The sequence below is a fragment of the Sphaerodactylus townsendi genome, linkage group LG02 (genome assembly GCF_021028975.2).
Source record: "Sphaerodactylus townsendi isolate TG3544 linkage group LG02, MPM_Stown_v2.3, whole genome shotgun sequence".
Taxonomy (NCBI): Eukaryota; Metazoa; Chordata; class Lepidosauria; order Squamata; family Sphaerodactylidae; genus Sphaerodactylus; species Sphaerodactylus townsendi.
Genome location: NC_059426.1, coordinates 123,267,213 through 123,293,830, shown reverse-complemented (window position 1 = coordinate 123,293,830; position 26,618 = coordinate 123,267,213). Strand labels below are relative to the sequence as shown.

At 44.8% G+C, this 26,618-nt stretch overlaps 1 protein-coding gene across 2 annotated transcripts in view; it reads left to right on the top strand.

Annotated features, from left to right (window-relative positions):
• The window catches only part of CAPN3 (calpain 3), a 51,544-nt gene that overhangs the window by 6,879 nt on the left and 18,047 nt on the right, over window positions 1–26,618 (top strand). Inside the window, exons 6-16 of one of the 2 annotated variants that reach the window (XM_048486336.1) lie at window positions 1,080–1,211; window positions 2,456–2,539; window positions 3,719–3,804; window positions 5,790–5,867; window positions 10,494–10,654; window positions 12,285–12,454; window positions 12,985–12,996; window positions 16,556–16,764; window positions 17,747–17,783; window positions 25,095–25,208; window positions 26,532–26,609. In XM_048486336.1, the coding sequence (XP_048342293.1) occupies window positions 1,080–1,211; window positions 2,456–2,539; window positions 3,719–3,804; window positions 5,790–5,867; window positions 10,494–10,654; window positions 12,285–12,454; window positions 12,985–12,996; window positions 16,556–16,764; window positions 17,747–17,783; window positions 25,095–25,208; window positions 26,532–26,609 (1,161 nt within the window). The remainder of the gene's footprint in view (window positions 1–1,079; window positions 1,212–2,455; window positions 2,540–3,718; window positions 3,805–5,789; window positions 5,868–10,493; window positions 10,655–12,284; window positions 12,455–12,984; window positions 12,997–16,555; window positions 16,765–17,746; window positions 17,784–25,094; window positions 25,209–26,531; window positions 26,610–26,618) is intronic. The other variant, XM_048486337.1, reaches the window with a different exon arrangement.

Here is a 26,618-nt window from a genome sequence, read left to right as displayed (position 1 = left end):
AGGAAAGTCCACTTCTTTAAGTTCTTTGAGTCTTTATCTGGCTTCTATTCTCTGTAAACCTCAACTTTGTGCTCTCTGTACACCTTTAACGTGGCAAAATACTGCTGCCTCCTGACTCCTTGGGCACCTGTACTGAACTGAACTGACTGAACAGGAGGATTACTGGGTAATTTAAAAAAGACTATATCTTGGGAAACTTCTTAAAGGGACAGGGGCTAACAAAAATTCCCTCCCTTTAGAGGCTATACAGAGGACTAAACCCATGGTATCTATGGAAAACTGATACTTAACAATAAAAGTAATAAAGACTTCTGTGAGGGCATGACAGGCATAGAGAACGTGACTTGAGAAATTACTCTCCATCATTCTCTCCAAAATTCTCTTAAGTTCTGTCTCTTCTTGAGCATTCTCAGTCCTCCTAATGCTGGTTTATAAGGTTTTTAAAATATTTTCTTCTGTTTAATTTACAGTTGTATTTTTTTGTATAAGTGGCAGAATGTATTAGTGTAGACCCCTTTATTGTCTATATTTGTTATTTTCGTCATCCCTACAAGGCCCTGTTTATTCTTGGGTGTGTAAAGTGCCGTCAAGGCAACTTATAGCAACTCCTAGTGCAGGTTTTCACAGCAAGTGAGAAGCAGAGGTGGTTTGCCATTGCCTTCCTCTGCAGAGTACTGACCTAGTACAAACCCAGCTGAGCTTCCGAGATCTGATGAGATTGGGCTATACTATACCATTCCACCTTCCCCTGTTTATTGTTAGATACAGAGATATGTGTCAGATAAATAGTGTAATGATATTCAATTAGGAATTCAGTTTCGATAACAAATAAGGATCAAATTCAAAAGATATAGTGGAAGTGCCAGAACGACTTCTTTCATTGTGTACCATTGAAAAAGTACGGGGCTACAGGAATTATCAAAATGGTTTTTTTATACTTCTTTTGCCTTTCCTTGCTGTTTTTCTGCTTTATTTTCTATAATGTGCCTCTTTACTTTCTACACTTTATGTTTTATTGTCTGTTCCTATTCCTTTATTGCCTTTGTTTCCCTCTCTCTGTGTCCTTTTTTCTATCCCAGGAAAACACAGGACTTATTTATGGAAGCGCTCCTCAAACTGACATTGGGTTGTTAATTGACCGAATGATGCGTAATATGAATGATCCACTCCCGAATTATTCATCCCAATGTACAAATGATGGGGAAACTCGGGTTTGTATACCTCTAGTCAACAACCACCCAGTACCATCTATTCACACAAATTCTATTCTTTCTATGTCCAGTGGAACAACTGGAACTCCTGAAAGATGATACTATGTTAAAATATTGGCAGCCTGTGGGTCAGTGGTAGAGCACATTCTGTGGCTAACAATTAGGGTTGCCAACTCAGGGCTGGGAAATTCCTGTCAGTTTGAGGATGTACCATGGAGCGGGAGGAGTTTGGGGAATGACCTCAATTGGGTATAATGCCATAGAGTTCACCAACCATTTTCTTCAGGGGAACTGATATCTTTAGTCTAAAGATCATTGGTAATTCTGGGTCTCTGGAATTTGGCAACCCTACGAGATCTTCATTGCCAGTGGCAGCAGATACTGATCTAGATGGACCAATGGCCCAGCTCATATTCAGTATAAAAACTGGTGATATGTTTTAAAGCAGTAAATATTAAGTAATTCCCTCCCTTCAGAGGAAATATGGCTCTAATCAGTCTTAATTTTCAAATAGTTCTAATGTGAGATCACTGTGAAGTGAATTCTCATTGCACTGGTATTTGTGAAAGTTCATAGCATTTGGGACCTACAACGCTGTGCCCATCTATGTGGATACCATGGAAGCTATGAACAGGAGGCACTGGGACAGCCCAGGTCAACCCTATCTGGGTTCATGGGCAGGAGGATCCAGAGGGGAATGGGAAGGTTGAACCTGTTGGGGCAAGTCTGGCTGACCAGAAGCTGAAAGGGTCAGAGTTGGTTTGTGTGGGGGCATGCCCCCAGAAGAAGCAGGAAGTACCCTGTGATGCTGGAAAGATTAAAGAGAGGACCAGACAGGATGGAGAGATAGATGTCATGCCACAGGAAATTGTTTGCTTGGCTGGACCCCAAAGAAAGTAGTCTGAAACAATTTAGGATTACACTTGGCATGTCTAGTAGGATGTGAGCAGGCCAGTATACAGGGAAAGAACATTTGTAACTCAGTGATTGGAAATGACTGTTGCACTTCATCCTTGTGTCGGCTATTCTTAGGTGACCTCTACTTAACCTTTTATCACTGCCTATGACAATGTTACTGTTCATATCATAAACATTAAATGACTGCTCCAATCTGAATATCTGGGGAACAGTTTACCAGGGAGAGCATGAATGAGAACAAAACACATTGAAAAGCAGATGTAAAAGCTGCCCTTTTAAAAACTCAGAAAATACAGCTACTACTATATATTCATTGTATTTTACAGACAATTGTTCCAATGCTGTTTGAGACGCGCTTGGCTAATGGACTTGTTAAAAGTCATGCCTACTCAGTGACAGCAGTGGATGAGGTAAATATCGAATCAGTGGCCAGTTGTGCATGGAACGTCTCCTTCGGGTTAGATTTTCAATTATGCAACTGAGTCAATATATTTTCTGGTTTAGATTTTCAATTATTCAACTGTTCCAAAGTGACCGTGCTTCTTGAAAGGGAATCCCCACATCTTCAGAATGCAGGGAAACTCTGACCTTTTTTCCCCTTTGCAGAGAAAGCAAAGTAAAAAACCTTGCACCAGGCCTTCTTCGGATTTTTTCTCCCACGGACCCACCCTCCCTGCCTCTTACCCTCCCACAAAGGAGTTGTTTCTCCCTTTCATCCTCCCACTCTCCTCCCATTTTACTGCCCAGTCCCCTTGCTGTCATCATTTTCCTGCAACCACCATTTTGCTGCCATTGCCTGTTTGCTGGGGCACCACAGGGAATCATGTCTTTTGTTTTAAATGTAAAATGATCAATGCTGCCAATAGACCACTAGGCAAATGTGAAATGTACAAGACCTGGCTGAAGGGGAGGCAACACATGAACAACTGTCTGTATACCTCATGTGGGCCTTGGCACAAGGCCAACTGCAACCAGTTGCCTGCCTTACCTTCCAAGGCTAAGGAACCCTGGCTGGGGTGGGGGCGGGGGCGGGCAACATGGTCCTACCAGTAGACTACTGCGCAAATGAGAAATGCACAATGTTCATCAGGTTCTGCACGGAATCTCTCTTTTTAATTTTTAATTTAATTTTATATTTTCATTTTATTTTGCTACTGTCATGAGCAACTATTAATAGACTGCTGGGCAAATGTAAAATGAACCAAGCTTAGCTGGGGGGTGGGGGGGAGGAGGGGAACATGCAAACAACTATCCATAAAACTCTCACAGGCTTCAATTTTGCTAGTAGAAGAAAGACAGGTTGGAAAATTTCTGAATAAAGGTATGGCCATAAATCAATGTTGCTAGGATTCAACAAAATATTGTCTTGTACAATACACAATAAGCAATTTCTTTAGGGGAAAAAAGGAATAGAGATATGGTGGTATCAGTCAGGATCAGAGATGCAAATAAAGCACTTTTAGCAACAGAAAGCTTGTGAGGCTGAACAAAATCAAGGCTAGTGTGCATTCTGAGTTATGCTATCATCTTTAAGAGGATGCTTGCCAAGCAATTCTATTGGATTAATGTTATGTTTTTCCTCTTCCAAGACTACTTTGAAAGGGAAAAAGATAAACCTGGTGCGGCTAAGAAATCCTTGGGGGCAAGTAGAGTGGAATGGAGCTTGGAGTGACAAGTGAGTGCAAAACAATTAATAATTGGACACTTACTAGTTGAAAATAGTTTTGCTTTGCTATGAATACATCTGCAAATGTGCCTAACAAGACTCTGATTCTGTTTGTGTTGTGGTATAAAATGTAGAAATTAGTGTTCTTTGGAAGGGAGAAGATTCTTTAAACTAGAAGATGTTTTTCTAAGTATGCAAAAGACTTGTGGCATAACAGGGGGGCACACAAAGGCAATAGAGCCCCAAGCACCACATGGAGGGGTGCAGTGGAGTTGGGGGGCAAGCATGCAGTTGAACAATGACTTGTCAGCATTTATCTGGTTTTGTCCCACCCTGAACAGAAGCAGGATGGGCTTGTTCATCACTGGGCTCAACTTGACCAGGTCCAGCTTTAAACTGCAGGCTTCAATCCTGCAGTTTAAAGCTCACCCCAGCCACCTTGAGTCCAGTATCAAACTGAGTAGGTGGGCCAATCAGCTCCAGCTTTATACTGATGGCTTCATCCTATAAACAGAGGTGGAGCTTGGGGGATGGAACCAACAATAGAAACTCAGGGCCAAGCCAAGCCCAGCATCAAATAGACACACCCTGTTCCCAAACTCCATGTGAAGTTCTGGATGGGGCAAGTCCAGATAAGCACTTGCCAGTTCAACTATTTGCCTGCCCTTGAACTCCCCATGGAGTCCCCAGGCAGGGCATAGTTGAGAGGGAGAGGGGCATCTCACCCAATGTGCCCCGTGACCTACTCAAGTGGTGCCCAGGGGCAGGCCAGCTGTTGTGCTTGCACTTGGTGCCGTTTTCAGCATTTATACTTCTATTGGAACCCTTTGGAAGCTCTGAAGGGGTCTTTTGTCTAGGATCCAGAGCAACGACACAAATTTGTCTCTGTGCCCCCTATCCAGGAGAGGCAATTCACACACTCAGTCCACAGACTCATCTAGGGATGCCATGTGCACCTTCCCTTGAAGAGTCCAGCAAGGAATCCTGGCCTTGGGTGGAGGGAATTTTAGATGAAAGAGACTCCAAAAGACTCCTGCCCTGGCTGCATATCTTGAGGCTTAAACCAACCAGCAATCTGCAGTCCTGTCAGGGTCTGCTCTGGGATCACTGATCTTGAATGTCTTCATTAAAAAAACTAGAATGATAATTTGCAGCACTTTCACTGTGCACCAAATACATTTTGCATGTAGGTCTAAATAGAAAGGTATAACTTTTCTGCATCTGAAGAAGGAAAGGGAAAAACAACCATTTGTAGAACTGAAAATGGGTACAACTTTCATTTATAGAATCACAGAGTTGGAAGGAACCTATAGGGTCATATAGTTCAACCTCCTGCACAATGCAAGAAATTGACAACTACCTCCCTTCCCCACACTCCTAGCGACCCCTACTGTATACCCCGAAGATGGCAAAAACCTTCAGTATTCCTGGCCAATCTGGCCTGGAGGAAAATTGCTTCCTGACCTCAGAGTGGCAATCAGTATTACCCTGGGCATAAGGGCCAAGTACTGACACAACTCTTCTTTCCCTCCCTCTCATGATATGCCTCAATTTACAGAATCAATTTTGCTATCAGATGACTATATAGCTTCTGCTCAAAAACTTCCAAATGAGAGGAAGCCAACACCTCCTGAGGAAGCCTGTTTCACTGAGGAACTGCTCTGTCAGCAAGTTCTTCCTAATGTTTAGCCAAAAACTCTTTTGATTTAATTTTAACCTGTCAGTTCTGGTCTGACCTTCTGAGGCAACAGAAAACAACTCCACACTACCTTCTACAGGACAGCCTTTGAAGTGCTGGAAGATGGCTATCATATCACCTCTCAGTCATCTCCTCTCCAGGCTGAATTCACTGAGCTCCTTCAACCTTTCCTCGTGGGTACTGGTCTCTAGGCCCCTCACCATCTTTGTTGCCTCCATTAATTGATCATTAATTGAGCAATAACTGAGGCATTTTAAAGAATTTTTTACTGAAAAAAGTCTTAATTTTGTTGCAGTTCTAACGAGTGGGACCTAATTGACAAATCAGAGAAGATTCGTTTGCAGCATAAGATTGCAGAAGATGGGGAATTCTGGTAAATATATCAGTTTTTTGCTTGTGGAGAAAATCATGCAATCCTTTATAAAAATTATGTATCTGAACTTCAGTACAGACCCATAATCTAGTACCTAGTCTGTTACACTTAACAAATTTCTTAAACTAATCCACATTGTCTATCAAAATAAGTCATCAGGAGCAGCAGTGGCGTAGGAGGTTAAGAGCTCGTGTATCTAATCTGGAGGAACCAGGTTTGATTCCCAGCTCTGCTGCCTGAGCTGTGGAGGCTTATCTGGGGAATTCAGATTAGCCTGTACACTTCCACACACGCCAGCTGGGTGACCTTGGGCTAGTCACAGCTTTTCAGAGCTCTCTCAGCCCCACCCCCCTCACAGGGTGTTTGTTGTGAGGGGGGAAGGGCAAGGAGATTGTAAGCCCCTCTGAGTCTCCTGCAGGAGAGAAAGGGGGGATATAAATCCAAACTCTTCTTCTTCATCATCATCATCAAATGAATGCCACATAACAAAGGATCCACGGGCTGAGCAAGCTCTCCCTGCTTCCCTCCCTGCACTCCCAGCAAGCTTCCCTGCTCGTGGATCAGAGGATCCATGGGCTGAGAAAGCCCTCCCCACCTTCCTCCACCCCTTGCAAGCCCTCTGGTCTCCCCCCATCCCCAGCAAGCCAACTGCCCAACTAATCAGTCCCCTGCCTGCCCTCACCCCCTGCCCTATTTAGGCCCTCTGTGTTGCTTACCCTGCAACGGGCTTTACTCCTAGTAAAATTATAATTTCATAATTCTGTCATTATATTTAATATATCTAATTCTCTATGTAGCCTTATCTGAACATCCATCTCTATGTAGCCTTATCTGAATATCCATTAATCCAGAGATTGGAACCATAAACAAACAAGACAGAACTTTTGCAAACCTGAGAAAAGCCCCAGATTTAAAGAAAAAATATTTTTGAAAAGGTCATGTTGCAACTTGTAATCCTACTAATATCTTTTTTCCTGCTTTGTTAAGAATGTTTTACAAATTTGTTGTTTTCCTATTAATTTCACAGTCCCTCAAAAATCAGAATTTTTCAATTAGTTCCATTATATACTGCATTGACAGTTGTGGGTTTGAAATCATCAGTACCATGCAATCAATGTAGCTTTTCATTTTAAAGTCTTCTCCATCCTATTTCATTTCTTTAATTCTAGAATCTATGGCCCCTTCCGCACACACAAAATAATGCGTTTTCAAACCACTTTCACAACTGTTTGCAAGTGGATTTTGCCATTCCGCACAGCTTCAAAGAGCATTGAAAGCAATTTGAAAGTGCATTATTGTGCATGTGCGGAATGAGCCTCAGTGATCTTAGTAGCCAGTACTTCTAGTACAAGGATGAGTAAGAGTAGTAATGGACATCCTTGACATGTTCCTTTTTCAATTTGCAATCCATCGGTTATGACTCAATTTATTAAAATCAATGCATGTTGCTTTGTGTAAATATTTTGTATCCAGTTCATCCTGAGCCACAATTTCCAAGCATTTTCCCTAAAAAAGACCAAGCTATATTATCAAATGCTTTTTCTTTATTTAAAAATATATTTTTTCTTTTTTTCTCAAATTCTATTGCATTAACTACAAAACTGACAGTATCCTTCATATATCTTTTTGGTACAAAGCCTGTCTTATCCTCATGAATTAATTTTGTAAATACATTTTGTTTATTTCTTCACCATTATTGAAGTGAACAGTATAGAATACACTAACAGTGAAATGAGTCTATAAGACTGTAGCAATGATGGGTCATGACCATCTTTGTGAATTATTGTTATATGAACTTCTTGCCACAATGATAGCAATACTTTTTCTTTACTTATTTAATGACTTTTTACAGAGGTTATATTAAGTTCTCTTCCAAGCATTTACAATATTTTGTTGAAGGTCCATCCAATATTTTGTTGAAGGTCCATACTTTGTCTTTTTTTTCAATTTCTTTATGGCTCACAATATTTTTTGAATTAAGAACATAAGAACATAAGAACAAGCCAGCTGGATCAGACCAAAGTCCATCTAGTCCAGCTCTCTGCTGCTCGCAGTGGCCCACCAGGTGCCTTTGGGAGCTCACATGTAGGATGTGAACGCAATGGCCTTCTGCGGCTGTAGCTCCCGATCACCTGGTCTGTTAAGGCATTTGCAATCTCAGATCAAGGAGTATCAAGATTGGTAGCCATGAATCGACTTCTCCTCCATAAATCTGTCCAAGCCCCTTTTAAAGCTATCCAGGTTAGTGGCCATCACCACCTCCTGTGGCAGCATATTCCAAACACCAATCACATCGCTATGGAAGAAGTGTTTCCTTTATTAGTCCTAATTCTTTCCCCCCAGCATTTTCAATGAATGCCCCTGGTTCTAGTATTGTGAGAAAGAGAGAAAAATTTCTCTCTGTCAACATTTTCTACCCCATGCATAATTTTGTAGACTTCAATCATATCCCCCCTCAGCCGCCTCCTCTCCAAACTAAAGAGTCCCAAACGCTTCAGCCTCTCCTCATAGGGAAGGTGCTCCAGTCCCTCAATCATCCTTGTTGCCCTTCTCTGCACTTTTTCTATCTCCTCAATATCCTTTTTGAGATGCGGCGACCAGAACTGGACACAGTACTCCAAGTGCGGTCGCACCACTGCTTTATATAAGGGCATGACAATCTTTGCAGTTTTATTCTCAATTCCTTTCCTAATTATCCCCAGTATAGAGTTTGCCTTTTTTACAGCTGCCATGCATTGAGTTGACGTTCCCATGGAACTATCAACTAAGACGCCTAAATCCCTTTCCTGGTCTGTGACTGATAGCACTGACCCCTGTAGCGTGTATGTGAAGTTTGGATTTTTTATATATTATAATGGTTCCCAGTGTTCAGATGTGAACTTCCAAATATATATCCCTTTTATACACTCCTTCATTGCATCTTCTGCTGACAGATCATTTTTGTATAACCGCCTCCTGAAAGAGAGAGAAAGAGAGAGAGAGGGGAGAGAGAGAGAGAGCAAACTGTTCCTGTGTCTCCTTCTATACATGTGTAATTCAATCTCCCTTCTTCACTTGTGGGATTGTTTGCTCAGATTCTTTCTTTAGAGGTGCCCTATCAAACTTGGACACCAATCAGTGAGGGAGGGAAACAATAAAGAAGGCAAAACTACAAACCAAACAACCCAACAACTACAAACCAAACAACTGAAGAAACAAATAAGATAGTGATAAGGAGGCCAGCTAAAATGTAGCCATCACTGTCTCAATCATAGGCCTAGCGGGACATCTCAGTCTTACAAGCCCTGCAAAATTGAGCCAAATCTTACAGGACGTGTATCTCATTTGACAGAGAGTTCCACCAGGCTAGGACCAGAGCCAAAAAGGGACTGCCTCTGGTGGAAGACCAGGGACCACCATCCAGTTATAATCAGTTGCGTGCAGTGCTCTCCTGGAGGCATAACAAGAGAAGCAGTCCTGCAGGTCCCAGACTAATTGTTCAAAAAGATGCTTTTGCTAAGGGAAAATGGGTGTAGTTTATGATACTGGTTTTTGTGTGCATTTCTTGTTTTTGCTGCATTGTTTTTTGATTCATGTAATCCAGTTTTTTAATTTGTGTATATTGCATTTCTTTTGTGTTATTCTGTTTTATTGTATTGTATTGTATTGTATTGTATTGTATTGTATTGTATTGTATTGTATTGTATTGTATTGTATTGCATAGCATAGCACCAAGCCTTTATTGGCATATAAGATGATACAGGTAAAATACACGGGGGTGGGGGAAGCAAAAACCAGATTCTCTTAATAACAGAGTGACACAACAAAGTTAAAAAACAGAACTATCCTTTTGGGTGTAATTTCTAGTAAAAACTTGGCCACCAATTCACAAACTACAAGATCAGGGTTATTTAGCAAGTATAAGATCTTTTGAGTATCTGGAATCCTGTCACAGTTCAAGGGAAGAGCATTTGTATATTTTCCCATAATTCTCTCATATTTAGTGCAATAGAAGAGGGAATGGGTTAAAGTTTCCAGCTGATTGAGTTACAGGAGCAGAATCTCTTCACACCCTCTTTTTTAAAAAATCTACCATATAGCAGAAGGCAGAACATTGAACCTAGCCAATGATATAGCTTTCCTCAGGCTAGGGTTCAGCATTATGCATATATAATCTGTTATGCATCCCTATTTAAATGGCATCGAGGAGCTAAGGGGTGAACATGTTTTAGATGCCGCTGCAAATAGGTTTTGAGATTCTGTTCCTAGTAATCTATTTTTCAAACTATTATAGGCTTAAGCGTGGGAGAACATACCCAAGGATTCAATAGAAATGCCAATTTCCTCAATTTTGTTTGTAATTAATGATAGCCAGTTGGAAAATTTGGATTCTGTTATCATTAGATATAAATAGCTTGAAGGGTCCTGTTGAAAATGGACACATAACCAGAACCAGAACATGTATTGTATTGTTTTCTAACTTTGTATCCCAGTACTACAACTTTTATAATACTGTTTCTATTGTACTGCTAAATTTTGTGATCCATCTTGAATCTCAGCAAGAAAGGAGAACTACATATAAAGTAAATTAATTAAATAAATAAATAGATAAATATCACAGTATCAGTGTTCTCACCATCTCTCTAGGATATCATTTGAAGATTTTATGAGGTACTTCACAAAGCTTGAGATATGTAATCTCACACCTGATACTCTGGAAGCTGATAAACTTCAAACATGGACAGTTTCAGTCACAGAAGGGCGGTGGGTACGAGGATGCACTGCAGGTGGTTGTCGTAATTTTCCAGGTAAGTAAAATACAGGACTTGAAGATTCTGCCATATTCTGTGTGCCATGCCTACCATCCTGAAACATACATTTTCTTCTGGAATCATTTACCACATGGTAGAAGAACAAATCGTCAGACTTTTAGGTCTTATCTAAGAGTACAAACCAATGTGAAAAGATCCATAATCAAATCTCCCATCATTTTTGCTTGTAAAAGCTATTTTGGGGGCATGAATTTGATCAGAGAACCTGTATTAGGAGGGTTTTTTTAACTCTTCCTCACAATATTTCCTTGAAATGATCTTACATCAGAAAAAAGAAAGATAGCATTTGTATCTCATAGGCCCTTTCCGCACGGGCAATATACAGCAGCCCAGGGACAGCAAAAATGGCATGCAGCAGTGCCAACCTGGCCGCCTGAAAGCAGTGTGAAGCCGCCACTTTTAACCTCACTAAACAAGCGAGGTTTTTGCAAAGCAGCATCTTCCCACCGGCGTGGTGTGAACCGCACTGTTGGGAAGACGCTGCTTTCCCCGTCGCCTCCACTCACCGTCATGTCCAGTGTTGCTCTGGAGGACTGCAGGGACCCACCCATGCTGCCCTCCAACCCCTGGGGGTCAGAGGGCAGCATGGGTCGGCCCCTCAGCCCTCCAGAGTGATGCTGGCCATGACAATGAGTGGAGGGGGCTGACCGAGAGGCGGCTCTGCACTGCGGGGCAGTGGGGGCCGCTCGCATGCTAGCGTGCAAACGGTCCCTGAGCCTCCACCGGCTCGTTTCCGCTCCTGTGTGGAAAGGGCCATAGAAATCTCAGAGTCACTGCTGCAGTCAAATTTAAGACTTTGGGGAAACTTACAGAACACCCTGCTGACCAGCAATCCAGTTCTGTTTTGGGCCCTCTGAGAGTTCACAACCCAGAGGCTGTCCAGAGCCTCCATCTGGAAGTGCGCCACTCTCCCAAGCCCACCCAACTCATGGAGAGATTCCTTGCTTCTTTCTGGATAGCTACACTACCACCAACTGGTCAGTTAAGATGTTTCTCAGTAAGAGGGTCAGTACTGCTAGCATTAAATCTGCATTGACATTTACAGGCTCCACCTGGTATCACATCTCCTGCTTTCACTCCAGTGTGTCTAGTGATCTGCTGAGTCGACTAACCCACTTCCATTCTCCAGCCAACTAACACTGGCTACACTTCCAGTCCACCCACTCCCTGCATTGGCATCTGATTGGGATGTTAACACAGCTCTACGGTGGCCCAAACTTCTGGCTTTCACTGCCACTGAACTGAGGGTCAGCTAGCCACTGGCACCTTTGCCCCCTCTGCTGATGCAAGTATCTCTTGGTCCAGTGGAGTGGACAAATGCATCAGCGCAGCCCCACACTAACTCTGCAAGTAGATTCTGCCCCCCCCCCACAATCTGGATTGGGCCGTAAAAGGAATGGATGACGCCCAATGTTCTAGAACTAACACCAAGCATGATGTTATTCTGGTAGAAAATAGCTCTCAACAACATATGCCTTTCTTCCATCTTAGCTGCTGAAATATCTAACAACGCATACATTATTGCCTTTGATCTTTTCCTAAAACATTTGTGACAAAGAGGAATTCCCATAGACCCTGACAGTATAGATTTTGGGTTTATTTGCAGACACATTTTGGACAAATCCTCAGTATCGCTTGAGACTCCTGGAAGAAGATGATGACCCAGAAGATGATGAAGTTGTATGTAGTTTTCTAGTTGCGCTGATGCAGAAAAACAGAAGGAAAGAACGCAAGCTAGGCATTAACCTTCTCACTATTGGCTTTGCCATCTATGAGGTACTACTATTCTTAAGCCACTATGTTATCCTACTCAACTGCCTCATCAACTGTTAAACTGATTAAATTTGAGACTATAATGATATATCCCTCATGGGCAACAAATAACTATGCAGCCATGTGTTAAAATGAAGACTGTTGCTATTGCTTTTAAGCAAACATTTAACCTGGCATGAGATTCTTCAAAACTTTTTCCCCATAAGCAGTGAACACATTTATATTGCTTTAGCTTCGAAGAAATAGAAATGCTGGCTCTTGGAACAATTGCTTAATTAAGACATTGTGTTTGTGGGCGATGTTCCCTGTAGGTTGTGCAGCTGCGTGGTCACCGTATTGGTGCTGCCCAGATCAGGTAGCCACTGGCAGGGGGAGCTGTTGCAGGCAGCCCTGTGCCACTCAGTGGTAGGGAACTGTGCAGAATTCTACAATTAGAAGGACTATTGTTTGTGGGTGTTGGCTGTAAATAAATGTGTAGTAAGACATTATTTGTCTCATTTCTAATGATATTTCTACCTTATTTTTGCTCCAAGGTACCCAAAGAGGTATGGACAGAATGGAGGTGGAAGAGTTGATGCTTTGATATAACATTCTCAGATATTTCTGCTTTTGTGCTTGTCCACATCAACCATTTGGTATTATTTCATTATGTCTCTTTTCTGTGACTCTGCATAAGTGCAAAACCTTGCCCAATTCTTTGCCTATGCCGTTGCCATATTTTATAAGACTGAATCTTTCCTATGCATGGTGTTCTGAGCCATGCATTTAGTTATGTGCAACAAAGTAATATTTAATAGCACACATAAAAATACTGTGGCACTGCTAGGGAACCATATGTTATAGGAAATACTAGGTTAGGGGGACCCCATGGAAAAATGCTATTACAGTTGGACTGAAACTATCAGAACATGAAGAAATCTGAAGTTATGGTGGTGATTAATAACAATGGCTATTTCTGCATGCACAAATAAAACATTTTCAGGATAAAAATAAAAGTGTTTTGGGGTAGAATTCTAAACAGGTTTTTTTCCCTAGAACATTCTGGAAATGTTTTCTTTGTGCTCAAAATGGTTTTTTCCCAAAAAATGCTAAACTAACAACCTTTTTCTTAAAACGCTGGAAATGGCAGGCAGCATGTAGGATCCCTGAAGTGGCACGAAATGTCAGATAAAAGAACTGTTTTTGGCTGATACACTTAATTTTTCTATGCACACACAAAAAAAGCAAAAACAGGGGTGTTTTTTACAATGTCTGCAAGATGTTTTATTTGTGCTGTGCAGAAAAAGCCAATAACAATTTCATTTATAGCCCAAACTAACTACCGTATATACTCATGTATAAGTCGAATTTTTCAGCACATTTTTAATGCTGAAAAAGCTCTCCTCGACTTATACGCGGGTCATTAATTTTTTTGTGTTTTTACTTTGCCGGCCAGCAGGGGGCGCAGTTTTTATGCTAGAGGCACCAAAATTTCAGGGTACCCTCAGAAGACTCTCTTGATGATACAGGCCAAGTTTGATAAAGTTTGGTTCAGGGGGTCCAAAGTTATGGACCCCCAAAGGAGGTGCCCCCATTCCCCATTGTTTTCAATGGGAGCTATTAGTAGATGGGGCTACCCTTTTAAGGGTCCATAACTTTGGGCCCTCTGAACCAAACTTCACCAAACCTGGCTGGTCTCATCAGGAGAGTCTCTTTATAATACCAGCCAGGTTTGGTGAAGTTTGGGTCAGGGGATCCAAAGTTATTGACCCCCAAAGGGGATGCCCCATCCCCCATTGTTTACAATGGAAGCTAATAGTAGATTTTCCATTTCTGATAATATCCCCCTTAAAATCTAAGTTGGGTTACATTTGGACATACAGATGATGATGAGGAATCCAGTTTTGAAGGATTTTAACTCTTGTGTTTTAGCTTGGTTGCTGGTTGAGCTAAGGTTTTTGTACTTATAAAGTTATTGTCAATACCATATTGTTCTTGTTGACCCTCTTTTCCACTTACAGAGCCAGTTTACTGTTTTTCTTTGAAATAAATATTCAAAAACATTTAACCTACTGATGCCTCAATTGATGTAATTTTATTGGCATCTATTTTTATTTTTGAAATTTACCAGCAGCTGCTGCATTTCCCACCCTCGACTTATACGCGAGTCAATAAGTTTTCCCAGTTTTTTGTGGTAAAATTAGGTGCCTTGACTTTTATGCGGGTCGACTTATACACGAGTATATACGGTAAGTCTGAAGATGGATTATAAAAAATGCAAAGCAAATTCAAGCAGCAAAGGTCTTTAATAAACAAACTAACGTAATGGGCCAGGACCAAAAGGCTGGAAAACAATGCAAGCAAAAAACTTTTTAAATAATCTAAGGCACAAAATATGCAGCATAGGCAAAAAACCTACTTAACACAACAAAACTGCCTACTGAAAAAATGGATACTGAAAATATTGGTACAAAGTTAGAAGACATTGTACTGACATTGAATTGTGCGGAAAGGGAATGATAAGTATAATAAACATTACAATATACCCAGTCTCCTGGGCTCATCTGTTATACCATTGCTCTGATATAAGAATGCCCTTTTGAATGTTACTGTTTTGCACATTTTGCAAAATGATAGAAGTAGGGGGCCTTCCTGATAGCCTCAGACAGACCATTCCATAATGTGAGAACCACCACAAAGAATGAGCATGAATGGACATTAGTCAATTAACCTGTTTGTAGGGCTGTACCTTCAGAAGCATCTTTCCCCTACATCTTTTCCCACTAATGTGATATTAATCACTAATTTTGTTAAGTAGAAGCTAGAAAAGATTACTTTTTGTGAGTCACACCTGGTCTCCTCCAACCTGACTCTTATATCAACAGCCATATGTTATGTTGCAGATCATTCATTCCCAAAGTGTGTGGGGCCCTAATTCAGATAGTGACTGCAATGTAAAGAGGAAAATAGCTTCACACTTCTTCTTCTCCCTGTCCCCAAAAAGACTGTGGAGGAATGTTATTTGCCTCAGGAGCAAATTCCAGTGTTTTTTTCTTTATTGGGATTTATTCTTTTTTGTGAATTATTTTCTAATTATTTATAGAGGCTCAGGTAACAAGTGTAGCCTGGCTGACATTTTACTGTCTTCACAAGAGAAGGCTACTGGCACCTTATCTGTCCCAAATCGACTTAGTCGCAGTGATCCATGCAATAGTCACCTCCAGGTTAAGCTACTGTAACTCGTTCTATGCAGGGACTGTCCTCGGGACAGTTCCAGAAGCTCCAGCTGGTGCAAAATGTGGCTGCTTGAGTCCTTACAGGGACTCCATTGCAAGCACATATCCAGCCAATGCTCCATCAGCTGCACTGTGCCAAGTAAGGTTCAAGTTTTCAGTGGTAACCTTGAAAGCCGTAAATCATTTGGGGGCTTTGTATCTGTGGGACCACTTCTACCAATACATTCCCCAAAGTGCTTTATGCTCTGTGAGTAACAACTTACTGGTGGTCTCTATTCTGAAAACTGTCTAGCTGTCCTTGACCAGGGTTTTTTCAGCTCTGGCTAGTGGAATGCTCTGTCAAGTGAGACTCGGGTTCTACTGGACTTGGCATAATTTTGCAGAGCCTATAAGACAGAGCTATTCCACCAGGCCTGTGTCCTGTGTTAAGATCTCTTTCATTTTCCAACAGGATGCAACTATTACCCTTGCAGCTGTTAATAAGTGCCAACATAGTTCATTAAGCTTCTCTGGAAGATTTTTAGGCAAAAAGCCCAATAGCACAGCTTTAGCAATGAAAGGAAATTTTTGTTTAAGTATTTTTTGAATTTTCATACATCTATTCAATACTACTTGATTTTTTTTACAAGTCCACCACAGGTGAAAGACCCAACCTCTTCTTGACATCTCCAACAAAGACCATCGCTATGTTTACTCATCTTCTTAATAACTTTGGGAGTTATATACCATCTATATAAAAACTGATACCAATTCTCTTTTAACGTTTGCCATGCAGTAAGTTTAATGTTTTTGGAATAAGGGACTTCTAATCATTGTTGTATGTATACTTGTGGTTTAATGTTTCTGTGAAAGTTGTAGAATTTTGCTAGCAATTACTTTTAATTTATAGATGCAGGGTGACAAGAAGCATTTACAGAAGGACTTTTTTCTCTACAATGCCTCCAAAGTCAAGTGCAAAACATATATAAACATGCGAGAAATTGCTGAACGCTTCCGGCTGCCTCCAAATGAGTACGTAATTATCCCGTCCACATTTGATCCTCACCAAGAGGGAGAGTTCATCCTAAGAGTTTTCTCAGAAAAAAGAAGCCATTCAGAGTAAGTGCCAGATTCATACTTTAAATTCTCCAGGGATAATTAAGACTTTGCATTTATTCAACAGTTAGGGGGCATTCGGAGCATTTTACATCCATTATCTCAGTAATCCTTTTTACAATCCTCCAAGTAGAGGAGATGTGGCAATAGTGAATATACAAAAACATGAAGTTTCCTTTCACTGAGGCTGCATTGACTGTGAACAGGGTCTCAGGCAGAGGTCTTTCTCATCACAAACTATTTTGGCCTCTTAACTGCATTCACGCTTGAAGAAATCTACTCTGGACCCAGGAGAGCAAGATGATTGAATGAGTAGTGCCTAGCCAACTGGGTAACCTTGGATTAGTCACAGTTCTTTGGAAACTCTCTCAGCCCCACCTACCTCACAAGGTGTCTGTTGTGAGGAGAGGAAGGGAAAGGAGTTTGTAAGCCACCTTGAGTCTCCTTACAGAAGAGAAAGGTGGTATACAAATCCAAGCCTTCCTCCTCCACCTATTGCACAGCCCATCTGGTAATTTACCTAGATCCATTTGTAAGAAGTGTTAATTACATGTATTACAATGCATTTTAAGTTGCATGCTGTTTAATAGGATTTACTGTCAGCTATCAGAGACAGAAAACACAGAACTAACTGAATTATCAGTATACTTCCTTGCTTCCCTTCATAGCCAGTGTTTACTGTACAGTTCCTGTAGTTTAACTGAACTTTAAATTTGCTTGTGATTTTGTCCACTTTGTTTTATGGCAGTTTAAGTATTAGAGATTTTGACCAATCTGAGGAGGAAGACCTCCCAATGTTTACCATGTGTGCTAGAACCATCATTGCTGTGGACAGGGTGTTTTTTAAAAAAATTTTTTAATGAGACTGTGAATAGATATTAGAATATAAATGGATGATGCTTAGAACCAGCAGGGACTTCTCCTTTGAAATGTGTTTTTGTGTTGTACGAAGGCAAAAAGAAATTATCCTCCTCTTTTCTTGTAGAGAAGTTGAAAACAAGATTGAAGCAGTTCACCTGTCTGTGAGTACATCCTAAATTCAGTTTATTAAGTCCTTTATTGTTTTCTGTCTGAAGCCATACAAATGAGATATGTTTCGTTATTAGTTTCTTTAAGTAATTTCAGTCTGCAATCTTTTTCTTTCTCTTTCTCTCTCTTCTTTTTTGTTTCTTTTTAATTTTTTTGCTGCTGCAAGATTCTTTTCCCATATTTATTAGCAAGCAGAATCAAAACAGTTGTTCCATACATTAATATTGTTCAATTTTTCCTACTAATCTGCTCCAGCTAATAAGATTCTATTGAAAGCCAGCCCAAAAGGTAGTGTGCTTTGTTCTGAATGGGACTACTATTTTTTTGTTCAGAATACTATTGTTCTGAATAGCCTGTGGCACTACTAGTTTTTTCAGAACAAGTTGCCCACCCCCTTTGCATTTCAATCTGCCAGCAATTGCAATTTTGTTGAAGTTAGCATAAAGAGGTAAAGAATAAGAGTTTGGATTTATACCCTACTTTTCTTTCCTGAAAGGAGTCTCGAAGCAACTTACAAATTTCTTCCTTTCCTCTCCCTGTAACAGACACCTGGTGAGGTAGGAGAGGCTGAGAGAGTTCTGCGAGAACTGTAAATAGCCTAAGGTTACCCAGCAGGCTTCATGTGTAGAAGTGGGGAAACAAATCCAATTCACTAGATAAGAGTCTGTCACTCACATGGAGGAGTGGGGAATAAAACCCAGTTCTCCAGATTAGAGTCCACTGCTCTTAACCACTATACCATGCTGGATGAAGATTCCTCACCTAGGGAGTCAGAGAGATTGTTACAATTGGTACTTGCTCAGAAGACCAGAATCCTTAAAGCAAAAGCAGCCCCATTATATTAAAAAAAGACCCAAAACAGAATAGGATGGGTAGTAGAGCTTACTTTGATTTTACATCCACTAACAACGAATATTTATTAGGCGCGAATTGCTCTCTATATGATGGACACAAAATATCACTATAGATCTCTCTATAGATGTTCAAAAATAAGATGCACCTGAATAACCAGGGGCAGCCATTGCTGCCGTGGTGAGCAACGCAGCAAGATAAGGGGCATGCATGGCCTGGCGGCAAGCTGCAGAACCGGGTGCAATGATTGGCTCCCACCGAAAAAGGCGGGAGGAGCCTGGGTATATCTAGACGCCTTCCCCGGTCCGCGCCCTTCCCGGCGGCGAGAACCAGCAAGGCGTGGTCGTGGTGTTTACGCCCGCTGTAAGGCCTGGAAGGAGACTGGCCTTTTCTTTCCTTTCCTTTCTTAGCTGATTTTCCTTCTTCCTCTGGCCCTCCTCGCTTCTCTCGTTTCAACCTTTTCTTTCCTTTCACCTCTTCTGGGCCGGTCTCGCAGCCCGAAAAGGGCCAAGAGTCAGGGAGCCTGCTGCAGAGGCGGCGGTGCCATCGGGCAGAGCGCGTGCTCTGCTGAACAGGGTCCGGGCCCAGACTGGCCCGGGGACGTCGGACGACGGCCCGGTTGTTGGGCGTATCGGAGCAGCGGCGAGGGCGGCCGCGGGCTCGGGCTTGTCTCCCATCGGCAGGGGACGGCCGGTCGGCATGGCGGGACAGTCTCCCTTAGGAGGGGCCCTCCCGCCGTCCTGCCGGCCCGGCATCTTCCCGGCCCGAACATGTCGGCCATATGGGCACCAATCCTGCTTTGGTCCGCAACCTGGCGGACACCCTGTTGCATCTTTCACAAGTCCTCGGCGGAGCGGCTGGCGAGTCGGGCCCCACCTTGGGGGTCGGGGGCCCTGAGCCCACCGCGCCGGCGGCGGCCGGTGCAGCGCCGGCGGGGGCCTCAGCGGAGGAGCTGCACCTTTCGCCACCGGTTAGCGCGTCCACATCGGTGGATGCGTCCGTCGGCCCCTCGGGGCGCGAGGGCAGGAGGAGGAAAGCGGTCGTCAGGGCGTTCCCGTTCCTCCAGGCGGTCCCCAGCTCTTCGTCGCCGGGTGAGTCTACTGAGGGATGATGACGCCGCAGGCTACTGGGGAATTTTGGGTGCGGGGGGAGAGAGTGCCTGCTCGCCCTCTGTGGCTTGAAATGCGCACGCGCTTGAGCGCTGCCGCCATCCCCTGGCCCGCCTCAGGGCGCACTCGCTGTAACCCGCCTCGGGTCCCACCTCCTCCAGGAAGCTCCGGGAGCTGTGGGCGCTTGGATGGGTATTAACGTGGACATCTTTAAGTTCCTGCGGGCGGGAGGGGAGTTGGGTTTGTCGAGGCGGGAAGCGCCAACAAAACGGAAGGACCCTCGTGCGCAGCTGCCGGCGGAATTTTAGCAACTGGCTGCAAGGCTTCACCGTAATTCCTGGCCCCTCATCGGGCAGCGTATCTCCCTGGCGGCCTTGGCATCTGGCAGCTCACATGGCCCATGTGCTGCGGGCTCGGGCGCTGGCTGGGGAAACCGCGCTGGCCACCAAGCTTACGACGCAGGCCATCCGCAAGAACGCCTCGCAAAGTGCCTCGTTCCGTTGGGACCTCATCCACGACCAAACCTGGATGGTCGTGGTCCAGCCCGCCATGGGAGGGGCGGCGGATCCTCCTGTTCTTACAAAACCTTCGGCAGAGCCTACCCGGGCGGTGGGGGCCAAGGGGTTGTGTTGGGAATTCAACAGCTGTGCTTTGCCAGCGCCAAAATGTAGATATGAGCACTCTTGCTCCTTTTTTGTTCCCGCAGCCAGCAGGATCAGCTGTCCTTAAGCCGCATGACGCCCTCCCTTTCGGCAGGCCCGGTCGCCCGGCGCCGGGCCCTCCCCACAAAGATGCCGTATTGTGGCCAGGGCAGTGCTCCCGCCTCAAGCTTAAAACACTGAGATGCTTGCTCAGCTGCAGTCTCTGGCCTCCTACACCCGCTCAAGTGGGGGGTGCTGTTGGAGGGTTGGCTGCAGCGCTATCCAGACAGGGGCTGCGCGCCTGCTGGGGATGGTTTCTCTTCTGGCTCGTGATCCCATACTTGCTAGGCCCAAGGGAGTGGGCTTACCAAGCCAGCAATCTAAAATCTGTCCGCAATCTCCCCTGGGAGTGGTGGCTGATAAGCTCAACAAGGAAATCCAGGCCGGGCCGCGATTGCTGGCTCTTTTCAGTCAAAAATCCTCTCCCCAACCTCAGTGGTCTCCCCAATTGGCGGCCGTGCCTAAGAGAAGCCCGGGAGTTTCTGCTTAATTCAACACCTCTCTCACCCTGGGGCGGCATTCCGTGAATCATTTCATTGACTCCAGAGGTTTGTTCCTCCGGTCCGCCACGCCACCCTGGACGAAGCCATCCTCTGCATCAGGCAGGCGGTCCGGGGCATCCCTAGTAAAGTGTGACATTCAGTCCGCCTTCCGCCTCCTGCCCATTTCCCCCTTTGACCTTCGAGCTGCTGGGCATCCACTCTCCAAGGAAATTGGTATGTGGACAAGGGCCATGCCCATGGGCTGCTCCTTTGCCTGCGCGTCACTTCTGGAGATCTTTCAGCACTTTCCTCTTGAATGGGCTTGCCAGGCAGCTGGGTGCCCTCCAGTTTGCGCAGACCCATTACCTTGATGATTTCTTGTTTATCGGCAGTAGCAGGGCACCCCGAAGTGTGAGCCGGCCCTTCAGGCTTCTCTTATGGTATCCTGGCCGCTTTCGCTGGGGGTCCCCTTGGCTCCCCAACAAGACGGGAGGGGCCCGCCACTGCCCTTTCAGCTACCTGGGTATTCACCTGGACACGTCCTAGGCATCGCTCAAGCCACTCCCGGCTGACAAGCTTTACAGCCCTTTTCAGCCCTGCTCCAGTCCGTTCTCCTCCTCCGAAATGCAGGGTGCGCCTGGTCCAGTCCTTACTCTTCGCCACCTCAATTTCGCTTTGCAGGGTGGTGGCCTCTGGCAGGGCTTTCTGCTCCCCGGCTGGCGCAGGTCCTTGTCGGGCTGCAAGTCCCCTGACCATCACATCAGGGTCTCCTTGGCATGAAAAGAAGACCTACAGGTCTGGTTGTCCTTCATCCCAAAACTTCAACGCATCTCTCTGTGGCAATCAGCTTTGGAACCTGGCCTGGAGCTGCAGGTGCACTCTGATGCCCCTCTGGGGCTTTTGGTTCTCGTGTACCCCTTCTTCCGGGTCAGTGAAGCTTTAGGCCTCTGGCCCCCAGAGTGGCAATCGCCGCAGGGCATCACCAGGGATCTCACTTCTTCTGGAGCTGTTTCCATCCTGGTGGCGGTGCACATTTGGCACGCACCTCTGGCTTAACAAAACGGGTGCTTTTTTGTGCGCGACAAATCCAGGCAGTGGTGGTGCGTGTGGTAAACAGACAGTCGAAAGCAAATCGGCACCGGTCATGCCTGGTTCGCAATTTGGTTCTTACCTGCCTCACTCATAACATCTCTTTCAAAGCTGCTTTTGTTCCAGGTAATTTGCAGAATGAGATTGCTGATGCCTTATCTCGGCCAGCAGGTGGATCGCTTTCCGGCGCCTGGCCCCCGGTGGAGCCGTTCCTCGGCGCATAGTGCCGGGCGTCCCTTCTGGAGCCTTGGCAAACGGTGACGCCATCACAGGTGTTTTGAACTCGCTGGCACCGCCACGTGCAGGCAATAATGACGGAGCCGTCGCGCTGATTTCCTGAGCTTCGCTGGCGTCGTTCGGGCGCCTCGGCTTCTGCGGTAAGGTGGACACTGGCCTCCTCGGTGCATTTGGTCTGGCTCCATGGGCAGGGGATGCACCCGTGCACCATGGGGCGTAACCTGGCGGGCATCGCTTTACCTACCGCAAGGTTTCGGTTTTCCTGACGCCACCAAGGCATGCTTGTAGTCCGCCTAGTGGCTGGGTGGCAGCGGTGGGTACCCAGACAGAGGGACCTCCAAGCCCAGTCACCAAGGAAGTGTTGAGGGCGTCACTGGGGTACTAAGGCAGGTGTAAGCGCCGCGCTATGAGCGCTTGCTTTTCGCCGCCACGCTTCCACCTGGCACACCACACGGGCTTTCAGGCCTGGGGAACTGGTCAGCCTCTACCAGGGACCGACCTCCCAGCACCGCTGCAAAGCGGAACACCTTCGCCCTGTCGGGGACATGGTCTACGCTTTGGCTGGCCCATTCAAAAACCTACCAAGAGGGCCGGGCTGGGCTTGTCACCCTGCCAGCCCTACGGGCTTTACCGCCACCTGCCCCTTGGCCCCCTTATTGAGTGGCTACAGCACGGCCTTCCTCGGGTGGGTGGCATGCTCTTGGTGCACGCAGGATGGGTCCCCCTCACCGGGTTCCAAATGCTGGCGGTGTTCAGGGCATGCTTGGCTCTTGCGGGCTACCGCCGGAGTTCGGCCTGCACCTCGTTTCACAGAATAGGGCCGCCACGGCCATGGGCAGCAGAAAGGCAGGACCCTCGGATGATATCCGCTAATTTGGGCAGGTGGCGGTCGGGGGCCTTTCGGCATACATTCGCCTGCGACCTGACCTTGTTGATTTCCCTCCTCAGTGCCTCCAGGGACGCTTGCCAGACCGTCTATCGGGCAGGTCGTGGGTGCGTGGGCAGCACAGCCTTGTCAACAGAGTCGGGACTACGCCTGCAATTCCGAATGGGGCCGGCATCTCGGACTCGGGCGCACGTAAGAATTTCCTGGATGGGGCAGGGGGGCATGCATGCTTTGGCATGAGCTAGAGGTTTCTGGCGGTCATTGAATACATTTTTCAGCTGGCTACACCGGACCTCCTGGTCATTCACCTTGTGGAGGAAGATCTCCCTGCCAGGTCGGACCTTGACTCATGCTTTTGCGGTGGCCGCCACGCTCAGGAGCTTTGCCAGGCACCGGCCTAATATGACCTTGGTTTTGGTCTCGAGATGGTGCAGCTGGGCCCATTGGAGCGGGAGCTGGATCCCTCTTGCAGTGGACAGGGCTTGCAGAAAAGTCAATAAGGCGTCAGCCAAGGTGGTGCTTTCCCTCGTGGGGCGGTGGCAGAACACTCGAAATCAACCCGGGACGCCATGGACCTTTTCAGCCGGATGGCGTCCGCCTGTCCCAATGGGGCATGGACTTGTGGCTTCAGTCAGTTCAGTTTACCACTTCGCCGGGTGGTTAAGATAGAGACAGGCTCAGGCTTTGAGGCGCTTTGGGCGGTGAGCTGCAAGGGTGGGCAGCTCGTATGGTTTACAACGGTGTCGCACATCTGGGGAGAGAACGAGCCTTCCGGCTGGGGCTCCCAGGCTTGCGCCCTATGAGGGCCGGGGGGTGGGGCGGGCAGGCTGGCGGGCCGGCAGGCGGGGCCGCTGCCCGACACCCCAGGGAGTGGGGTTGGGTTGGGCCGTTAGGCGGCCATGGGCTTAGCCGGTGCCCGACACCCCAGCAAGCACGGGAGGAAGACGGGCTGGGGGGCGGCCTTGGGGCTCAGCCGGTGCCCGTCTCCTCAGCAGGGGCGGGAAGTGTGGAAGCATTTAGGAGTATGATCTCTGGGCTTCCCTTCCCGCCAGTTTCCCATTCATTGGGATGTGATGTGCGACCCGTTTGCCGCCCAGCTCTGATGTATATAGTTCTTGTTTATATGTTTGTTGTTTAATAAACGGGCTGCGGCCCATTCCTTTCCAGCCTGTCGTTGTGGTGTACTTATTGAGCGAGGGAGTCTCACCATCTACAGCAATGACAAAACCAGAATTCTGCTTCTGAGAAAATAGGAGGGATGTAATATAAAAATATCTTTATTCTAACTTGGGACATTTCAAACTGTGTCACATGATGCATTTGTGTAACTTTGGGGTTTTCCCAGACTTCTCTGATCCTTCCCAAATCTTTGCTGCAAAGTTTTAGGAAAGATCAAATCAAAGCCTTGATAGCTACCATGTATGAGTTCTCAGTCCTATCCACATAGTAGCCATTTTCCTACCAGTGTTCCTGTGCCAGCCATTTATCCCTTTTTAAAAAAATAAGCACTAGTTTATTATTATATAGTCATAATATTCAATTGCTGATTTTTTTTTAAATGGGAAGGCCTAGACATGGGTGGGTAGCTGCTTTTAAGAGACTAGGGAAGGGTAACTGAGGAAATTATTTGTTAATTATTTGTTTATGGCAGGTTTCCGCACGGTTACCCTGCCACAGTCTCTGAAAAACAGCCACCCACCTTCCCATTTTAAAAAAAATCAGCAATTGAATATTATGGCTATATAATGATATTCAAGTTCTGTGTTGTGAGCCTAGCCTGGTCTTCATTCTCAGTTTGTGACAATATTCTTTGCCATTTACATACATATAAGATAGCATCGGCCTGAAAAGCATGAGAATTTGTACAACACATTTTCCAACACATCAAACTCTTGGTAAGCTCTATTCACAGAATTTTCTTCTTCTTCTCCACTTCTCCTTTCTCTAGCCAATCATCTTTGTCTCAGACAGAGCAAACAAAAATAAGGATCTGAAAGGTGGTGAGGAGCCTAAAATGGACAAGGGAAAAGGAAGCAGAGACTCAAAAAAGAAAAGCAATGAGGTTTTTGTGTCATTCAGCATGAGGAAAATTGGTGTGTTTTAGCTAGCATGTTGAAGTAGCAGTCATCTTCAACCCTTGTGCATAGCAAGCATGTCTCTTCTGCTATAATGCTTTGAAACTGAGTTCCATAGAAGAACCAAGAGGAAATAGTTATATCACAATTCCAAGAAGAGATTGTAGGAATCTGATCTCCAGTTCCCTGGTCTTTAAAAAACAAAAACAAATGCAGATGTGATCTGAATGAACTTGCATCCACGCAGAAATGTTTCTCCATTTTATTTATTTATTAAAACATTTATATCCACCTTTCCTCATGGTTCAAGATAGCTTACAATAATCATTAAAAACAAACCCCAAATCTTGATTTTCAAACTGCAGTGGATTTTTCTTGGAACATTTGCACAGTGTTGTCCTCTAAACCTTCCTTGGTTCATTGTTTTTCAAATCTAGGTTGTTACTAAATTTCTAGAAAGAATGCTATCCAAGTGTTTTTGTTGGACAGAAGTGAGCATTTTAGAAGGTCTTGCATGTATCTATGAATTTTTTCTTGCCCTATGGCCACCATTCACCTCCTATTTCAATGGAGGGCTTTTTCCCAGATTTTTTTAAAATCACTAGTTGCTATTATAATGATCTATTGCCATGCTCTGTTAGTTCCTTTGAGTTCCCAGTGTTCATTTATAAGAAAAAGCAAATCTTGCCCTTTTCATTGAGATAAATAGGCTAGGTTTTTCAAATGAAAGCTGAGAATTCAGAGTCATGGTCAGAGATTATTATAACACTATTGGCTGTAGCACAATAGCAACTTCCAGTTTCTGTAAAAGCCCTTGAGGGTGCAGCAGGGGAAACATGGCAAGGAACCAGGCAGCTGATGGAGGAAAGTGCATGCAAAACTCCTGTGCGGACAGTTTGTTACTGGTGTGAATGCCTCTACATTTGTAGCGGCAATATACCAGAGAATCCTCACTATGAGGATGCCACATCATCTTCTAAATGTATGGAATCTTTTTTTAATTGCATGGAAGTGTCTGTGGCCATGAGAAGGGCAAAGTTTTAAAAAATCATTCTATAATGTTGCTGTCATGTAGTTTAATCTTGTTCTCTTTTGCCTGCCTATTAAAGAAACAGGCTGGGCAGACCCTCCTCTCCTTGTGAGACAAATATGAATATTCTCTCACTGAATTAGACACAATAAGTTTAAGACATAACAGGTCAGCCTGTGACAGTGAAAGATAGAAGATAATTTTCTTTTTTCTAGATATCCATAAATCAACACAATAATCTCTGTCATTTCAGTCAATTTTTTGTTGTTTTGTTTTGCAGCCCACTCCAGCAGATTCCTCTAAGGACAGTGAGGAAGACAGACAGTTCCAAAATATTTTCCAGCAGATTGCAGGGGATGTAAGTATG